General features: G+C 39.5%; 1 protein-coding gene across 7 annotated transcripts in view; it reads left to right on the forward strand.

The window, feature by feature from the left end:
* BCAS1 (brain enriched myelin associated protein 1) overlaps positions 1-16473 on the forward strand; it is a 113603-nt gene that overhangs the window by 68692 nt on the left and 28438 nt on the right. For 5 of the 7 annotated variants that reach the window (XM_032142192.2, XM_032142196.2, XM_058433080.1 and 2 more), the window contains 2 exons: positions 4348-4560; positions 14005-14046. In XM_032142192.2, the coding sequence (XP_031998083.1) occupies positions 4348-4560; positions 14005-14046 (255 nt within the window). The remainder of the gene's footprint in view (positions 1-4347; positions 4561-14004; positions 14047-16473) is intronic. The other 2 variants (XM_032142198.2, XM_032142203.2) reach the window with 1 other exon arrangement.

Consider the following 16473-nt stretch of genomic DNA (forward strand, 5'->3'; position numbering starts at 1 on the left):
TCCGGTCCCTGTCATAGACTGTAATTATTAATTGAATGACCAATTGTCTATTTTGTTCCAGAAGCTAAGCCTGATGGGAAATGGGGACGTAATCATGACCAAGACTTTCTTGGTCTTAGGATATGATGATGACCAAGACTCTAGCAAAAGAGATACATATTCAACAAACAACTACACAAATAAATTAGAATTATATAGTTACTATGACTATAGTAGGGTTGTCTCCTTGTAATGTTTTTCAAGGGTTTCTGGATGTCCTCCCAATGCAAAGAGAAAAAAAATTGGTCATTTCCCTATGAAACTGATCAGTATAGATGTGTTTCCCAATCTTTATCTCAGTATCAGCCCTCACCATGATGCTTTTTTAGACTATTTTTTGCCCTAATCACCCTTCCCTCCACGAAATTTTAATGTAACAAATATTCTTTATACCTGTTAATGCACTGTAATTCTTTAGGGGAGCCACAGACTATGTTAATATCTAATTTGTCATAACCCTTCTCCCAAGAACAAAGGCAATATTATTTTTTGTTGTATATTGCCCTTGTTGAGAATGGTGGTATAGATTTCCCTCACTGATGGGTGGAATAGCCCAGGGAGCAGGAAACCTTGATTCATTGGAAACAGTGTAGTATGGAGTCACTATTAATGCTTGGGTTTGGGGATCAGACTCCCTGGATTCAACTGTCAGCTCTGCCCCCTCATTAGTGTAACCGTGGGCAAGTTACTTAGCCACCAAGCAGCCAAATTTCCCTGTCTGTGAAATTGACATAAAAATTAGTGTCTTCCTATAAGTTGTAGCATTTGATAGTACCATTGGGAAATTATAGTTAACAGTAATTTATTGGATATTTCAAAATAGCTAGAAGAGAAAAATTGTAAGTTTCCAACACAAAGAAAGGATAAGAGTTTGAGGTGATAGAAATTCCAATCACCCTGGTTTAATCATTGCACTTTATATACAGGCATCAAAATATCACATGGACCCCCTGAAAATATGTACAACTATGATTCATAAATTTTAAAATACAAAAAACGATAGTTCCTTCCTCGTAGGACTTTTATCAGGACATTCAGGTGCTTAAAACAGTGTCTGTCACTGTTACCTTTTATTCTTGTCATCACATAAAAGTGTGAAGTTGGAAATTATGTCTTCAAGATGCAACGATGGTCCAGGGAGACTAGGCAGAGAGAGAAAGGGTGGTGGTTGAGTGGTGAAAACGGCCAAGTATGTAATACATTAGGTAAACTGAAGCTGTCCCAGGGAAATTCTGGCACTCCAGGACCTGGGGACCTTGTTTTTTGTAACCTCTATGTGACTCTGAGTAAGTGGGCTAAATGCACATCAAAGGGCACCCTTGAGCCAGAAAAATAACACAGCATTTAGAAAAGGTACAAAGCCAAGCCACAGAAGTTACACCAAAATAGCATGGGTCCTTGAAGCTTCCCTTCTAATGACTTTGACAGGATTGATGATTGGCTTAAAGCAACCAGAGCCTTTTCTTAGAGATGGGGATGAGGTCAGCCCCAACCCCCGGATTCTTGGTCTAAAATGGACCACTGGGCAAATGGAGATTCTCCCTGGAAAGCAGAAGGAGAGGTTGTTGTTGGAGCAGTAGCCACGCTTGGCCACTCTTTGCTCTGATACTTGCCGAAGGACCTTAGGGCAGTTGTTCCCTGTGCATGGAAAACTCTCTTCTTCCCTTCTCTGGTTAATTTTCAGTCACCCTTCAGATGAAAGCACAACCATCCTTTTCTCAGTAAAGCCTTCCCTGATTTTCATGAGTGGATCAAACTCCTTGATTTAGCTTTTTATGGGATTGAGAGGAAAAGCCTCAAATCCCCTCCCCACTCAGTAGCACTTATTACAGTTGAAATTTTACATTTATTTGTGGAATTATTTACTGTCATCCTCCCCTTGAGGACATGTAACCCCAGCACTTAGTACATATCATGGCTCATAGAAGACACTCAAAGTGGCTTTTAAATGAATTAATGAATAATACTTTCTCTTATTTTCTGAAAAAGAAAACAAGCTACTTAGCATGTGTGTTAGGAGGAGGGGTACTTACCCTTTAACCAGTCCCCTTTAATTTAATTACCGTTTAGAGCTAAAATAGCACCAGGTGCTCAAGAGCATTTGGGACGTTTGTAATGCAGAATCTTATGAGCTCAGCCATTTTGACTTCACTGTCTATAAAATGCAAATGTTATTGTAAATTCCAACATTTTGCCATTTTGTATACTTTTAAATGGAACTGGAGCTATTCCAGTATCAACTATCACAAAATTCATTTCCAGACATCAGTTCTTTATGTTAACTTGAACTTAGAATCTGCTCAATGGATGACTCCTTCTTAGTATTAAAAATTTCAGCAAAGAAGATGTTGTGTCTTGCATCAAATAGTAAAATTCATGTTATTTGCAAACATCCTTTGGAGAAGCAATGTGCTGCCTGGGAAGAACTCTAGACAGGAGCCAGAAGTTCAGACTTGAGGCCAGGTTGTGCCCTTGTTCAGCCTTGGGCAGATCATTGGCCTCAGTTTCCCCATCCATGAAAATTCATGCATTGGAACAGATGGGCTTTAAGACTCTTCCCAGGATCAAAAAATACTGTCAAACTTTCTAAATTTGTCCATATTCTATATATTTTTTTTGAGATGGTGTCTTGTTCTGTTGCCTAGGCTGGAGTACAGTGGCACGATCATGGCTCACTGCAGCCTCCTGGGCTCAAGCAATCCTCCTGCCTCAGCCTCCAAGTAGCTGGAACCATAAGCGCAAGCCACCATACCCAGCTAATTTTTTATTATTTGTAGAGATAGGGTTTCACCATGTTGCCCAGGCTGGTCTTGAACTCCTGACCTCAAGAAATCCTCCCATGTCGGCCTCCCAAAGTGCTGGGATTACAAGTGTTGGGCCACCACACCTGGCCCATACCCCATTTTTATTGCAATATATTTTTTCTTTCAGTCAGAAAATTTAGTCAAGGATATTACATCCCTGGGAATTTAAAGGGATTGAGTCACAAGTATCCAGAGCAAAAAAAATCATAAAATGAAGATGTTTAGGATTAAAAGGTTAGGTCAGATGAACCTGATGTTAAAATTATGAGTACCAATATTCACTCATGTCAAGATAAATTCTGACTATAATTCTCCCAACTCTTCCTTTATCTCATGACTCAGTGGGTGGCAGAGCATAGAAATTAACACCCCCTTGCTGAAGAAATCAGATGTCCTGGAATTGGACTTCAGTGCAGCTGCTCAGAGAGAGAGACAGAAAGGGAGAAAGGAGATATGGACAGAGGGAGAGAGAAAAAGACAGAGGGAAGGAGGCAGAGGAAGGGAAGGAGGGAAGGAAGAGAGAGGAAGAGAGGAAATAAAGACTGAATGGATAACATTTGAAGAAGTTTTAATTGTGGAGTGTAGGGGCTGCACCTAAAAGTGAAGAAATAGGGTTTGTGGACACTCTTCCAATTCAAAATCCCTTCACCAAGTTCCAGCCTAGTTGCCTTTTACTAACTTTTTAGCCTAACTCAGTCATCCCCAAAGTGGAATATGGAGAAAAATTTCAGAAGTTCTATATTTATTTTAACTCTTCTTTAATTTCTAATTTTGATTAGTAAAATGATGCATTTTGTTTTTTTTTTTTTGAGACGGAGTCTCGCTGTCGCCCAGGCTGGAGTGCAGTGGCGCGATCTCAACTCACTGCAGGCTCCGCCCCCCGGGGTTCACACCATTCTCCTGCCTCAGCCTCCCGAGTAGCTGGGACTACAGGCGCCCGCCACCACGCCCGGCTAATTTTTTGTATTTTTAGTAGAGACGGGGTTTCACTGTGTTAGCCAGGATGGTCTCGATCTCCTGACCTCGTGATCCGCCCGCCTCGGCCTCCCAAAGTGCTGGGATTACAGGCGTGAGTCACTGCGCCCGGCCCATGTCTATAATGTATACATAAATAAGTATGCATGTATTGAAGGTGGAAATTCAAAATGTTTTTACTGGTGGGAACTTGACTGAAACCATTTGGAGACCAGTGGCCTAAATAAGAACTCCATATTCTAACAGCAAAGGGTCTCTTACCACCACCTTGATTCCTAATGAGTTACTTACATAAACATAATTAATAATGCTTCTATGTTTATTTTTTGAAAGAAAAATATCTTAACATTTTCCGAGATTTTAACACAAGTCCACATTCACAGTAAAAATTTTTTAAATACAGAAAAATATAAAGAAGAAAATTAACATTATGTATAACCTCAGCCCATGTTTATTAAAAAGAGATCTTCCATTTTTAAAATTTCGAGACCATTTTGAATGTTTTCCCTTCATTTTTTTAACTCTTCAGGGTGCTGAAAAGTCACCCACCACTTCAGCTGACCTTAAGTCAGACAAAGCCAACTTTACATCCCAGGAGACCCAAGGGGCTGGCAAGAATTCCAAAGGATGCAACCCATCGGGGCACACAGAGTCCCTGACAACCCCTGACACTGCGAAGGAAAGCACCAAGGAGAAATCAGGCCCCACCTCTCTGCCTCTGGGCAAACTGTTTTGGAAAAAGGTAAGTCTGGTTTTCAAGCTTTAGAGAGTCGTCTGGGCGGGGATGACTTGAGAACATATTTCTATCGGGCTAACTGTTGTACTCAACAATATATAGAAGGTGTTTCTTCTTCTTCAGAATGACTTGGCTTACCATTGAGTTGAAGCCTTCTAATGTGTTCCTAGGAAGAATGAAATGCCTGTCATGTTACAAACATGTGTTTCGTGGGGAAGAAAAGGAAATGAACAAGTAGAATTTTTCATTCTTCGAGTGACTTCATTTCATGAGAGAGGGTTGTGGTATTTCATGATTTCATTTTCCTTCTGAAATGGTTTAAAACCCTGACTTCTTCCTAGGCTCTTTGAGCACTCTTACTCTGGCAAGATGAACCACCTAGGGGCTCTCTGTCTTCACTCCTCCCCAGCCAGACAGAATCATTCATTATCAGCCACTAGGTCTCCACTATCCTTTTAGAAACCTAGGGTGTCCAGCAGTTCACCACCAGGAAGGCACACACTGTGCTCTATGACAGGAAAAGTCAAACCACGGTCTGATTTTGTTCCCATCTGAGGTCTGAGTGGTGCAAGGACAGAGGGAATGGGGCTGAGTTATTCTAGATCTATTCCTTAATTATCATTGCTGAGCAAACCCCAGCTGCTACACATGTGCAGAGCTTTTGTCTGTTTTAAATTTGGCCAAAAGATGAGCAAGAAGTTAGAGATGAGGGTGTGGGTGGAATTCACAGAGCTGGAAAAATCTAACTTCAGAATTTCATCAAAATATCTATTGCACTTGGCACACCATGCAAAGCAGATGATGAATGCAGATGCCACTGTGGTGTCAGCTTTACTCTCTCATCCAGAATCCAGCTGGATGCAGAGCCCCGTCCCTGTTTGCTTCCTGTCATACGGAAACCTTCCTTCTAGGTTCTTCCCAGAACACAGTCTTCACTATTTCATAAAAACTTTGGATGATGTCAGCTGACACATTCTGTTGTAATCTGTTTTCTTCATCACCCACCGTTACCTATCTTAAAATATCTTTTACCAGCAATGTAATAGAAGAAACAATTTCCAAGTAAGTTATATGTGTATATTGGAGATGAAGACTTAAGTGGCCCATATCTGAATAACTTTAGTTAAATAATTACCATGTATTCATATGCATATTCAAGGTGTCTTAGGAAAAATAGAGTTAGCACATTAAATTTGAGATTAACGTATGTTTTGCTCAAGGTTAAATAAGCATATTTTGTTTAAAAAGGAATCTAATAAAAAGGACAGTGTTACATAAATAATGGTTCTGATAGTAGATAAATAATGGTAAATTTGGGTCCTCCAAGAAGCAGACACCAAGACAGAGTTGACGTGCAAGAGATTTATTGGAGGAAGACATCTGTGAAGGAGAAGTGGGAGTGGCAGGGCTAGGTACAGAGAGCCTTCAGACTACAGAGAGTTCTGACCATCTAGGAAGAAAGAGAGAGGAGGAAGGAGAAGTGGGTGGAGAAAGCCTCAAACTGAAGGTGGTGCTAACAAAGTCCTGACCAAGCCAATGGAGAATCGGAGAGTACAGATTGCCTGTCCCAGGAGGCCCACACTGGACCGGAATGAATGGCCCAGTACTCCTGTCATGCCCAGTCATTGGTAGGAGCCCCCAGGGAGAGGAGCAGAAGCTGAAGGCATGACAGGTGGGGCTCTCTTTCCTGCAAGAATCTGAGCAGCACACTTCCATGGCTGCTACAGGTGATACAATATGGCAAAAACCACATAGGTGGTGTGCCAGTGGCTGAAGTTTGAGAAACACTGATGTAAAAGCTAAAAGTTTGAAATCAGACAGATCTGACTTTGAGTCTCAGTTCGTCTCTATGAGCTTTCATTTCCTCACTTGTAAGATGCAAATGATAATAGTACCTATGTCATACAAATGAATACAAATGAAGTAAGGATTAAGTGAAATAATGATGGTAAAACTTCCAACACTGGACCTAGTACAAAAGTGCCCGTTGAACAGTGTTACCTCTCATCTATTTCCTCTGTGCTCAGGAGGGTTGAAGAACTAACCATGCCAACCTCTTTATCTTTCTGTACTGTCCAGTTTGAGAAAGCTGCTAACCTATTGCCTCAAGTGCTTATTTAATGTTTGCAATCTACAAGAGATACAGTGGTTCTTCTTTGAAATTCAAGCTATTCCTTTGAAAAACAATGTCAGGACAACTTGACATTCATCTCCCTGATGATAGAATTTCATTTATTTCAGTCTCACTGTCTTTTGTGCCACTATTTAGCTTTATTTATTTAGTATATCATTAAAAATATGAAGTTAAAAGAAATCAAAAACCAAATCCCCTGTGTCTCTCCTTCTTGCACCCAATCAGAAGAAAAGGCTCTACATCGAAATTTTACTTATTCAACAATATTTTAATTACTTTATTTGTGCTAAGTTGTTTTGTGCTAAATAGTTTGTGCTAAATACTAGGCATTGAAAAAGTAGCAGTAAACAAATGTCTGCCCTTTCCTAGCTTATATTCTTGTAAGAAAGCTTATATTCTAGTAGAAAACAAAATGAGGACCTTTGTTTTCTTTTCTTTAAATTACAAAGACTATGACTATAAAATCACCCTTGTAAATTTTTGAAGAGTTTTGAAAAATGCAAAGGGAAATTCTAGGAAATTCTTACATTTTCTTATATTTTCACTGATAACTAACCTGACCTCTCTCTTCTCTCATTTTTAGTTGAAAAGCTTTCAAACATATTAATTTTAAAGTTTATAAGCCTGCAGTTATGGACAGCAGAAATGAATTTTTCCCAGAACAGGCTATGGATATGAAAGTATAAGTTGTTTTGATTTATAGTCTTTATTGCTAGAGTAGTTATTATTATAAAATAAAAAAATACCTTTAAGGAAACCAATTTCAAATTATGTTGTACTTTCCAAAAATGTGTTTAAAATGCAGTTAACTGGAGTAAATATGCCATTTATTGTTCTGTAAATTGGATTCTCACTTGCTCTGTGACCTTACATAAGTTATTTACACTATTTGAGTTTCTTTTCCCCATTTGTTGAATAAGAGGATTGGGATACACAGTCTTGATAGTTCTTGTGTATGGCAAGGCTTACATAACAGAATCAGAAAGGTTGAGCTGTGTATCCCTGGACAAATTGGTTGACCACTCAAAGACCCTCCTTTCTAATCTGTAAAATAAGGACTGTGTTTTTCTCACAGTGTTGTTATAAGAAACCAATAATTGTACATATAAAGCACCTAATATATAGTATGTGCTCAGTGAATGATGTCATCATTTCTTCAAGTATGAACAATCAGTGGTCATGACTAAACACTCATGTGTGGCTTCTGGTGTTAACACCACCTAAGTACAAAACAAGTACAAAATTCATTTGCTACCATCAAAAGATTTGAAATCCATTTGGAGGAACACACACACACGCACATGTATTTGTAATTAATAATTGATATATTTGGAATATCTTCAAAATAGCCCTTTTCTGCTTTCCTCTGGGGGAGACAAAGAGTGGAGTGGGAAAAGAATGTGCTCTGAAGCCACAGAGACAGTATCAAATCTCAGTTCTGACAGTTACTGACTGTTTGAATTTTAGCGGAGCACTTAAACTCTTGAGCCTCCGTTTCTTCAGTTACAAAATTAGCCAATGACATCTATCTTTCGTGTTTATTGGGAGGATTGAGTGAAACAAAAAAAAGAACGCCAAATGACTGATATTGAGTGAATTATAACCCCATTCTGAAACAATGAAATTTGCAATTTAGTGTTACTCTACGGAGTACAGGTAACAAATGCTACAGTTGTTTAGAAAAGGGAGCAATCAGTGTACGTCAAAATAGACTTAAGAACTTAAAAAATTTATCTGAATCATTTGGGTGATTTGTTTCAAATACAGATTTTAACACCTTCCCATAGGGATTCTGGTTAAGAAAGTCTGGGCGTATGTCTGGACAATTATGGAAGCACTTGAAAGATGGGCTGACCAATGTGGGCTTAATAGAAAATGTCTTAGGGCTACTGTGAAGTTAATAAGCTCAGAAGAGCTGTCACATGATCAAAATGATGCTTTTAGAAGACTCACTAGGAACAGGGCAAATGCTGGCTTAAGTGTTACCATATGAAAGTCTTTTAAAGAAACCTTAAGAATTGAATTTGCTCTTTAAAGGACAGGAAACTCTGTTATTCAAGTTTCTATGGATAAGTTATCTGCTGTTTAGCTCCCTATTCTTAGCAATATAAATGTCCAAACAGGATCCCGTAGATTTTAAACTAGATTTTTTATTGTCACTGTTAATGAGGCTGGACCTCAACTGTGGATCATCCACCACAACATACTCATTGGCAGTAGAAAATAATGAATTGAAAAATGATACTTCTGGTTCCCTAGCTCCAGGCTTCCTGTTATATAGAGAACATATAGAAAGAAGGGAGAAATTGCCTTCATTTGTCTTTATGTATGAGCATGGAAACCATGCCCAATACAAATACAGGTTAAATGTGAGATCCAGGCTTGGCTCAAAGAACTGACTTAAAGAGGATGCTATAACACATCAGTCAGCTTTCAAGTTGAGTAGAGACACACCTCAAGCCCCAAAGGCAGATGTGATGTTCAAGTAAGAGCAAAAGTTTAACAGATCTTCCAGTAGAGACCTGGAAATTAAAGGAGATTGGTTTCCATTTTGAATACTAGCTTGGAATACAACATAAAGCACTTAACCCGCTGCCTGACAATAATAGCCTAAGAGTGGCCCTATAATGTGGGTTGTCGTCATTATTATCTTTATTAGCACTACTATTTTTTTTCAGCTCTGTGCAATTGCATCTAATGCATGCTAAGAAGCTGGAGGAATGCAAGCCTACAAATATTTATTAAGGAACAAAACATATTGCAAGGAGCTGTCTTTGGGAAGACCTCTGGAATCTGGCCTCAGCCCTGTTTATTCAAAATTTGTATCAGTTAACTTGGACAACGACCAAGTTAAAAGAACATTTATCAAGTTTACAGGCTTGGTGGGTTCACTAATGCAGTCCAAAATATAAACAATATGAATCTCAAATTAATGGCACAATGGGCTGAAGTTAGTATGACCTAGAATTTTTGGTTCTCAAAGGTCAACATAACACTATGTTATGGTACTTGGGTCATCAAGATTTTAACTGAGACCCACATTGTCCCCTACACCATTCCAACTTTGGAACCTAATATAACCTATTAGTTAGCAGTGTTAAAAATGTCTGTTTATAAGGGGTTCAGTAGCAAACATACATCTGGCCCAAGCAGACTTAAGAACATTTCAAAAGCAACACAGAATTACTCAAGAAAAATTCTAAATAGGTCTAGTAGATCTAGCCAATGTCACTTCTTCCCAGCATTTATAAAAATTGCTACTGCTAATTGAAAATATACCATGTGCAGGTACTGTGCTAAGTGCTTTACATAAACAAAATAAATATCAGCAATTTTAATAGAATGCTGAACATAAATGAATCCATGCCCACACAAATCCCATCCAGATAGTTCCAGGAATCCAACTCAGCCCAGCAATCAGCCTGGGCTGCCATATGTCCCTACTGGGTGGTCACCCCCAAGCCACACCACTGCCACCACCACAGCCACCAAGGAGATGATCCGTGCCAAGTTATCCCAGTCATCACTGCTGTTGGGACTGTCAAGCCCACCAGAATTCACCTGTCTCTTGCAAGGCAGCAGGCAGAAAACCTTTTCCTTCCATGTTATGCTCAGCTCTGGAAGGAGAATCCCGCTGCAGCTGCTTGGGCCTCAGAGTGACCCCATTTGGCAAGACCCACCGTAGGCATCCATACAGCCCTTTTTCTCCCCAGTACACACCCAATTCAAGAGTAGCTGAGCTGGACTGAGTTGTTCTACCAGCCACCAGCACCCTACCCAGAGCCACTATTTCCCACAAGCCCTGGAGGTTGCTGAGTCTAGAGTTCTTATTGCTCCTGGCAAATTCTATTTCTAGGGTCCATTTCTTGAAACTTTATTTTTGCTCTACTTCAATACATTCTGGCTTGTAGAAAAGCCTATAGACAACTGTACCCTAATTCCAGATATGGTTTGAGTTGTTCCTGTCCCTCCCCCATACACATACCTTCCAAGATCTCCAACTCCCATGTAAATGAGGGTCTTCATGTAAGTACCAAGAGGAACCGTGTGGGTTTGACTCCAGCCACCAGGCTTCAGTGAGTCGCAGCTGTGCTTCAGCCATGATTTTCCCTACACAGGCCTTATTTTATTTTTTCCTTAAAACAACACTGTGATCGGTAGATAGTCTGACAGCCTTTGGGTAAGTGAACTGAAGTGCAGAGAAGTGTGATTAATTTGCCCAAGATTGCATAGCTAGAACACTGAATTTGTACCTGATTCCACAGTGTATGTTACCCTAGACTTGGGTTCTGAGCAGATTTTCTTTTACATGTGTCAAACACTAAAGGGGGATCAGAACCTACCCTCTTATTATCCATTTTTGAATTCTTATATTAACTGGATATTTCAACAACTGCTAACAGAAGGCTACACTTGCAGGCTAGTGTGCAAATGTACAAGAATAGTTCAAAATTATTTAGAATGACTCTTGGGCACAATCTGAGAAGCATTTAATCCTTTACATAGCGCATTTATCTCCTGTTTTCATTCTACTCCAATTCTCCTGGTGACATTAAGAAGTCTCTTCCTGATAGTCACAGGCATTTATTACTGTACAAACACCTGCTGATCTCTTTTTTAAAGAAAGACTTAAAAACAATTAGAACTTAGTGCGTGTTTATCTATTGTACTTTTTAATACTTACTACTATTTACAGCAAGGATGTTGATATGACATTTACTGTAATGATAAGGCATTTCTTTTAAAATATATTTAACTTTAAAAAGTAGACTATATTTAAGTAAAAAATATTAAGTAAAAATATATTTAAGTAAAAAGAGAAGAGAGACAGTTTAAAGAAAAACATCAACTGAATAGAGGTGGTACATGGACAGGTCAAGAATTAGAATATGGTATGAAAATCATTGAAGTTTGAGAGATGCTCAACTGTATTAGTTCCCAAAGTGAGTGCTTTGCTAAGTAGTCTGACTTTAAAAATATAAAATAGCAATTCCTTTTGAAACAGACAATATTTATAATGCCAGATTTAAAACATCAGAAAGATGTGGCGGTCTGAAACCATAATGAAGATTTTAAAAATCTGTTCAGAAGCAGTCCCTTCTATTCCTCACCATCATCTACATTGGTGATGGAATCTACTCCAAGTTCCCAGTTGCTTCTGAAATATAGTGAGCAATGAACAGCCAGAAACTTTCTAGACACAGGCAATCAAAGATAAAAAGTAGTCTTGTTGCAATAAACTGGGACAGGAAAAAGGGTATGAAAACCTAGAAGTGCTGTTCTTAAATAATGGAAGGGTTTTCTCTGTCTAATATAAACAGTATAATGATTCTTGAAATTTTTGTGGGCTGGCCTTGAGGAGGACTGGCTTTGAAGATACCATTTGGTTCATTACGTGTTCATGGTATTAACTAGTGTCTGACTAATCTCAGAGAAAAAGGGGTGCAGTTTCAAGAAAGTATCTGATATGGTTTGGCTGTGTCCCCACTCAAATCTCATCTCAAATTGTAATCCCCATAATCCCCAGGTGTCAAAGGATGGACCTGATAGGAGGTGATTGGATCATGGAGGGGAGTTTCCCCCATGCTGTTCTCTTGATAGCGAGTGAGTTTTCACAAGATCTGATGGCTTTATAAGGGGCTCTTCTCCCTTCGCTCTCTCTTGCCTGCCACCATGTAAGATGTGCCTGTTTCCCCTTCCACCATGACTGTAAGTTTCCTGAGGCCTCCCCAGCCATGTGGAACTGTAAGTCCATTACGCCTCTTTCCTTTATAAATTACCCAGTCTCAGGTAGTATCTTTATAGCAATGTAAAAACGGATTAATACAGTGACACTACTGCTAATTTCTTCTGAACACATTACATTTTCCTGATAATCAGAAGCTTTCAGAAATTCGGCAATCTCTTTTAGGAACATTTTTGTGCCCAGAGAAACTTCACTGTGGGAAGAAGATAACTAGAAATAAATTATGCAATCTGAAGATCTCAGCTAGAGAGAGTAAGTCTGTATGTGAAGAAAGGAGTTCACACAATTGCTGAAAACATGTGTTTCTGACCCTTGAAGTCATCATAGCAGGGGAAAATTTGGCTTTTAGATGTAAAATAAATGCATCAAAACCATTTCCACCACTTTCTAGCTGTTTAACTGGAACAAGTGGCTTCACCTCTCTGAACCTCTATTTCTTACTCTGTAAGTTAGGATCACAATACTTACCATTTTTGGGTGCTTTAAATGAGATGATATATAACGCAAGATGCCTAGTGCAGAAGATACATTTGTAAATATCACTTCCTGTCTTCCCCTCCCCTGGATGCCTTAAAGGAAAAAAAAAAATAGGACTTAGTAACAAAATGGATATAGACAGAGTTCTTAACTTGTAATCCAAGAGGAGAGACACAGAAGGTCTATGAATCCTGAAATTATTTGCAAAGTATATTGTTTATGTGCATTTCTCTGGGAGGAGAGTCCAAATCTATCAAACGAGTCTCAAAGTGGTCTGTAACGTCCACCCCCATCCCTCCAGAAGCTTAAGAACCACCAAAAGAAAGATGCAGAAATAAACTCCAAAGTTGGCTAACTGAAAGAATGATTGTGGCTTTGACCTTTGACAGAATCGGGATAACTCCTGTCCCACTTGGGGCAGGACTGTGTATGCCAGAATTACTCCTGGGAGTAAAATGGTGTTTGAATGTGGATATGTAGGACTGCAGCTCTCTAGCCTTCCACAGACATGTTTTAGTCAAATTGAACTTTGACCTAATGAACTTGGCCTAGACTGAGGGCTGACGAAAGCAGCGGCCCCTGCTGCTGGCCCCTGTGCTATGGTCAAGATAGGGCTTGGACCCTGCGTATTGTATTATAAAGCCTGCTTGCTCAAAACGACAATTGAATGAGTTTCTCTGGACTTGTTACCAGAATTTTCCTGAGCAGCTTCTTTGTTTTACCTAACAGTGACTCTGTATTAAATGATTAATTGCATTTCTCTCTTTTCATCAGCTACTAGAAAATATAAAGGCAAGTACATTGCTTACCTACAGCAGTTAGCATTTTCTGTGACAACACTTCTGCTTGCTCCATTTGTATCCTGGCTGCATCTTGTTTTAATTTTCTCTTTGTTGCATTTTAAAATACATAACTATATATACCATTTTCATTTTTGTAAGTCTCCTTTCTTTTTAGAAGGAGGTTTACCTAGGCAATTCAATGTCCCGGAACGCACCACAAGACTGTGAGCCCAACTAACCCTTTGCTTTTATGTAACAATTTTGTTTTTTGTAACCTTTTAACTCTCACTTTTGTTTTTATCTTCCTTTAGTCAGTTAAAGAGGACTCAGTCCCCACAGGTGCAGAGGAGAATGTAAGTTACACACACCACAGCAGAATCATTCCATTCTCATCTTCCGCCATGTTGGACAATTGGGCATTTTCAGCACTGGGGTCCTGTGTTCTTGCATGCTGCCAGTGTGATTCGTTTGTTGTAGACTCTTTTACCCCATATGTGATTAGGGACGCATGGAGGATAACATTGGATGAATTTTTGTAACTCTCATTGAGTCAGTGCAAAATAAATGCAAAATCAGGGCATGAATTTTTATAATTGTTATCAGCAGGGGCTGAAAGAGTCTACTACACGTAAGAACAGCTTTGCGCTTCCTTGAGGGATAATGATGCTCCGCCTTCTGCTTCATTCCACCTTGACTGCTCGTTAACTCTTATTTCTATGGTGACCCACTTTCTTACTAACTTTGGGCGGTACCCAGGACAGGGAGTTGCATCAGGCATGAGAACATCTTGCAGCAATAGATGCTGAGAATGTCAGTTTCAGGTTAGAGAGCTGACTCTACAGGTCTACCTCTGAGATACAGACATTGAGCCTCACTGTTTTCCTGGCTTTGAATCTTCTAGAGGAATCGTCAAAATTTTCAAGACAGTATATTCATCCCCGAAAGGGATGGTGCTATATAAAACAACACAAAAACGTAGCTTCCAGGGAGATTAATAAATTGACCTCATGAGTTTCAGACCCAAAACAACAGCTCTCTGCCCTGAAAGAAGTGCGGTCTTTGGGAAATTTTTATAAGTAGGGATAAGTGAATTCGCAGCTCCTTGAGATAGAAACCGAATATTATCATTTTGCCGAAGCAAAACTTGTTCTGGGTGTCCCTTATTTACTTGCCATAAATAGGGTGTGTGTTTTTATTTTTATTTAGTTATGGGAACTTAACAGATGTTGAACATCTAAACACGTTTCTGAAATGTTGTCTGTGATGTGGAATAAAAATTAGAATGGCTGTGTTATGATTCTTGTTGGAAGAAAAATCTTGAAATTGTGTCCGGAGTTGGTTCCTTCCAGTGGGTTCTTGGTCTCGCTGACTTCAAGAAAGAAGCCACGGACCTTCGCAGTGAGTGTTACAGCTCTTAAAGGTGGCACAGACCCAAAGAGTGAGCAGCAGCAAGATTTATTGTGAAGCGGGAAAGAACAAAGCTTCCACAGCCTGGAAGGGGACCCAAGCGGGTTGTCGCTGCTGGCTGGGGTGGCCAGCTTTTACTCCCTTATTTGTCCCCGCCCACATCCTGCTAATTGGTCCATTTTACAGACTGCTGATTGGTCCATTTTACAGAGTGCTGATTGGTCCATTTTACAGAGTGCTGATTGGTGCGTTTACAATCCTTTAGCTAGACACAGAGCACTGATTGGTGTGTTTTTATAGAGTGCTGATTGGTGCATTTATAATCCTTTAGCTAGACACAAAGTGCTGATTGGTGCATTTACAATCCTTTAGCTAGACACAGAGTGCTGATTGGTGCGTTTTTACAGAGTGCTGATTGGTAAGTTTACAACTCTCTAGCTAGACAGAAAAGTTCTCCAAGTCTCCACTCGACCCAGTAAGTCCAGCTGGCTTCACCTCTCAAAATCTGTTTGTTGGTTTTACTGCCCTTCCTTCCTTTCTCCTTCCTTCCTTCCTCCTTCCTTCCTTCCTTCCTTCTTTTCTTTCTTGAGCCAATCTTAGTAGCCCAGCAAAGCTCAGGTCTCTCATCATTCCAGAAAGTGCTCATGAATTACTATTTTATAGAAAGTCAAAGTTTCTATTTCAGCAACCTACAAGGAGGACTCCACAAGACTTCTTTCCACGAACTTTAAGTTTAAAAGCTGCCTGTAAAATCTGTAGCATCTGTTAGCTTTGAGTTTTCTAAAGAAAAACTTTTTGGATGTTTGTGTGTAGTTGCTTGTTTAAGGAACCCTGTGTTTCCCGCAGCTCAGTTGCTAAAATGCAGAGTTGATCTCTAACAGGCAAACAGGAGATATTCTATTTTCTAGTGTGAAATTTTAAATAGAAATATAAACCGGAATTAAAAGTTAAATAATTGACACCAAACAATAACACAAAAACTGATGATAGGGACATAAAATAAGGCAAAATATTTGTTAAATAAAATAAAGAAGCATTATAAAAATTGCCTTAAATGACTTAACACCGCAAGCAACATTTTGATTTTTAAGGCTCAATATTTTATCTTCTTTTTTTGTTTGTTTGTTTGTTTTCTTGAGACAGAGCTTTGCTCTTTTCACCCAGGCTGGAGTGCAGTGGCGCAATCTCGGCTCACTGCAACCTCCACCCCCCCAGGTTCAAGTGATTCTCCTGCCTCAGCCTCCCAAGTAGCTGGGATTACAGGCAGGCACCACCACACCTGGCTAATTTTTGTATTTTTAGTAGACACAGGGTTTCACCATCTTGGCCAGGCTGGTCTCAAACTCCTGACCTCAAGTGATCTGCCCACCTTG

This window comes from Hylobates moloch, unplaced genomic scaffold, assembly GCF_009828535.3.
Source record: "Hylobates moloch isolate HMO894 unplaced genomic scaffold, HMol_V3 SCAFFOLD_21, whole genome shotgun sequence".
Taxonomy (NCBI): Eukaryota; Metazoa; Chordata; class Mammalia; order Primates; family Hylobatidae; genus Hylobates; species Hylobates moloch.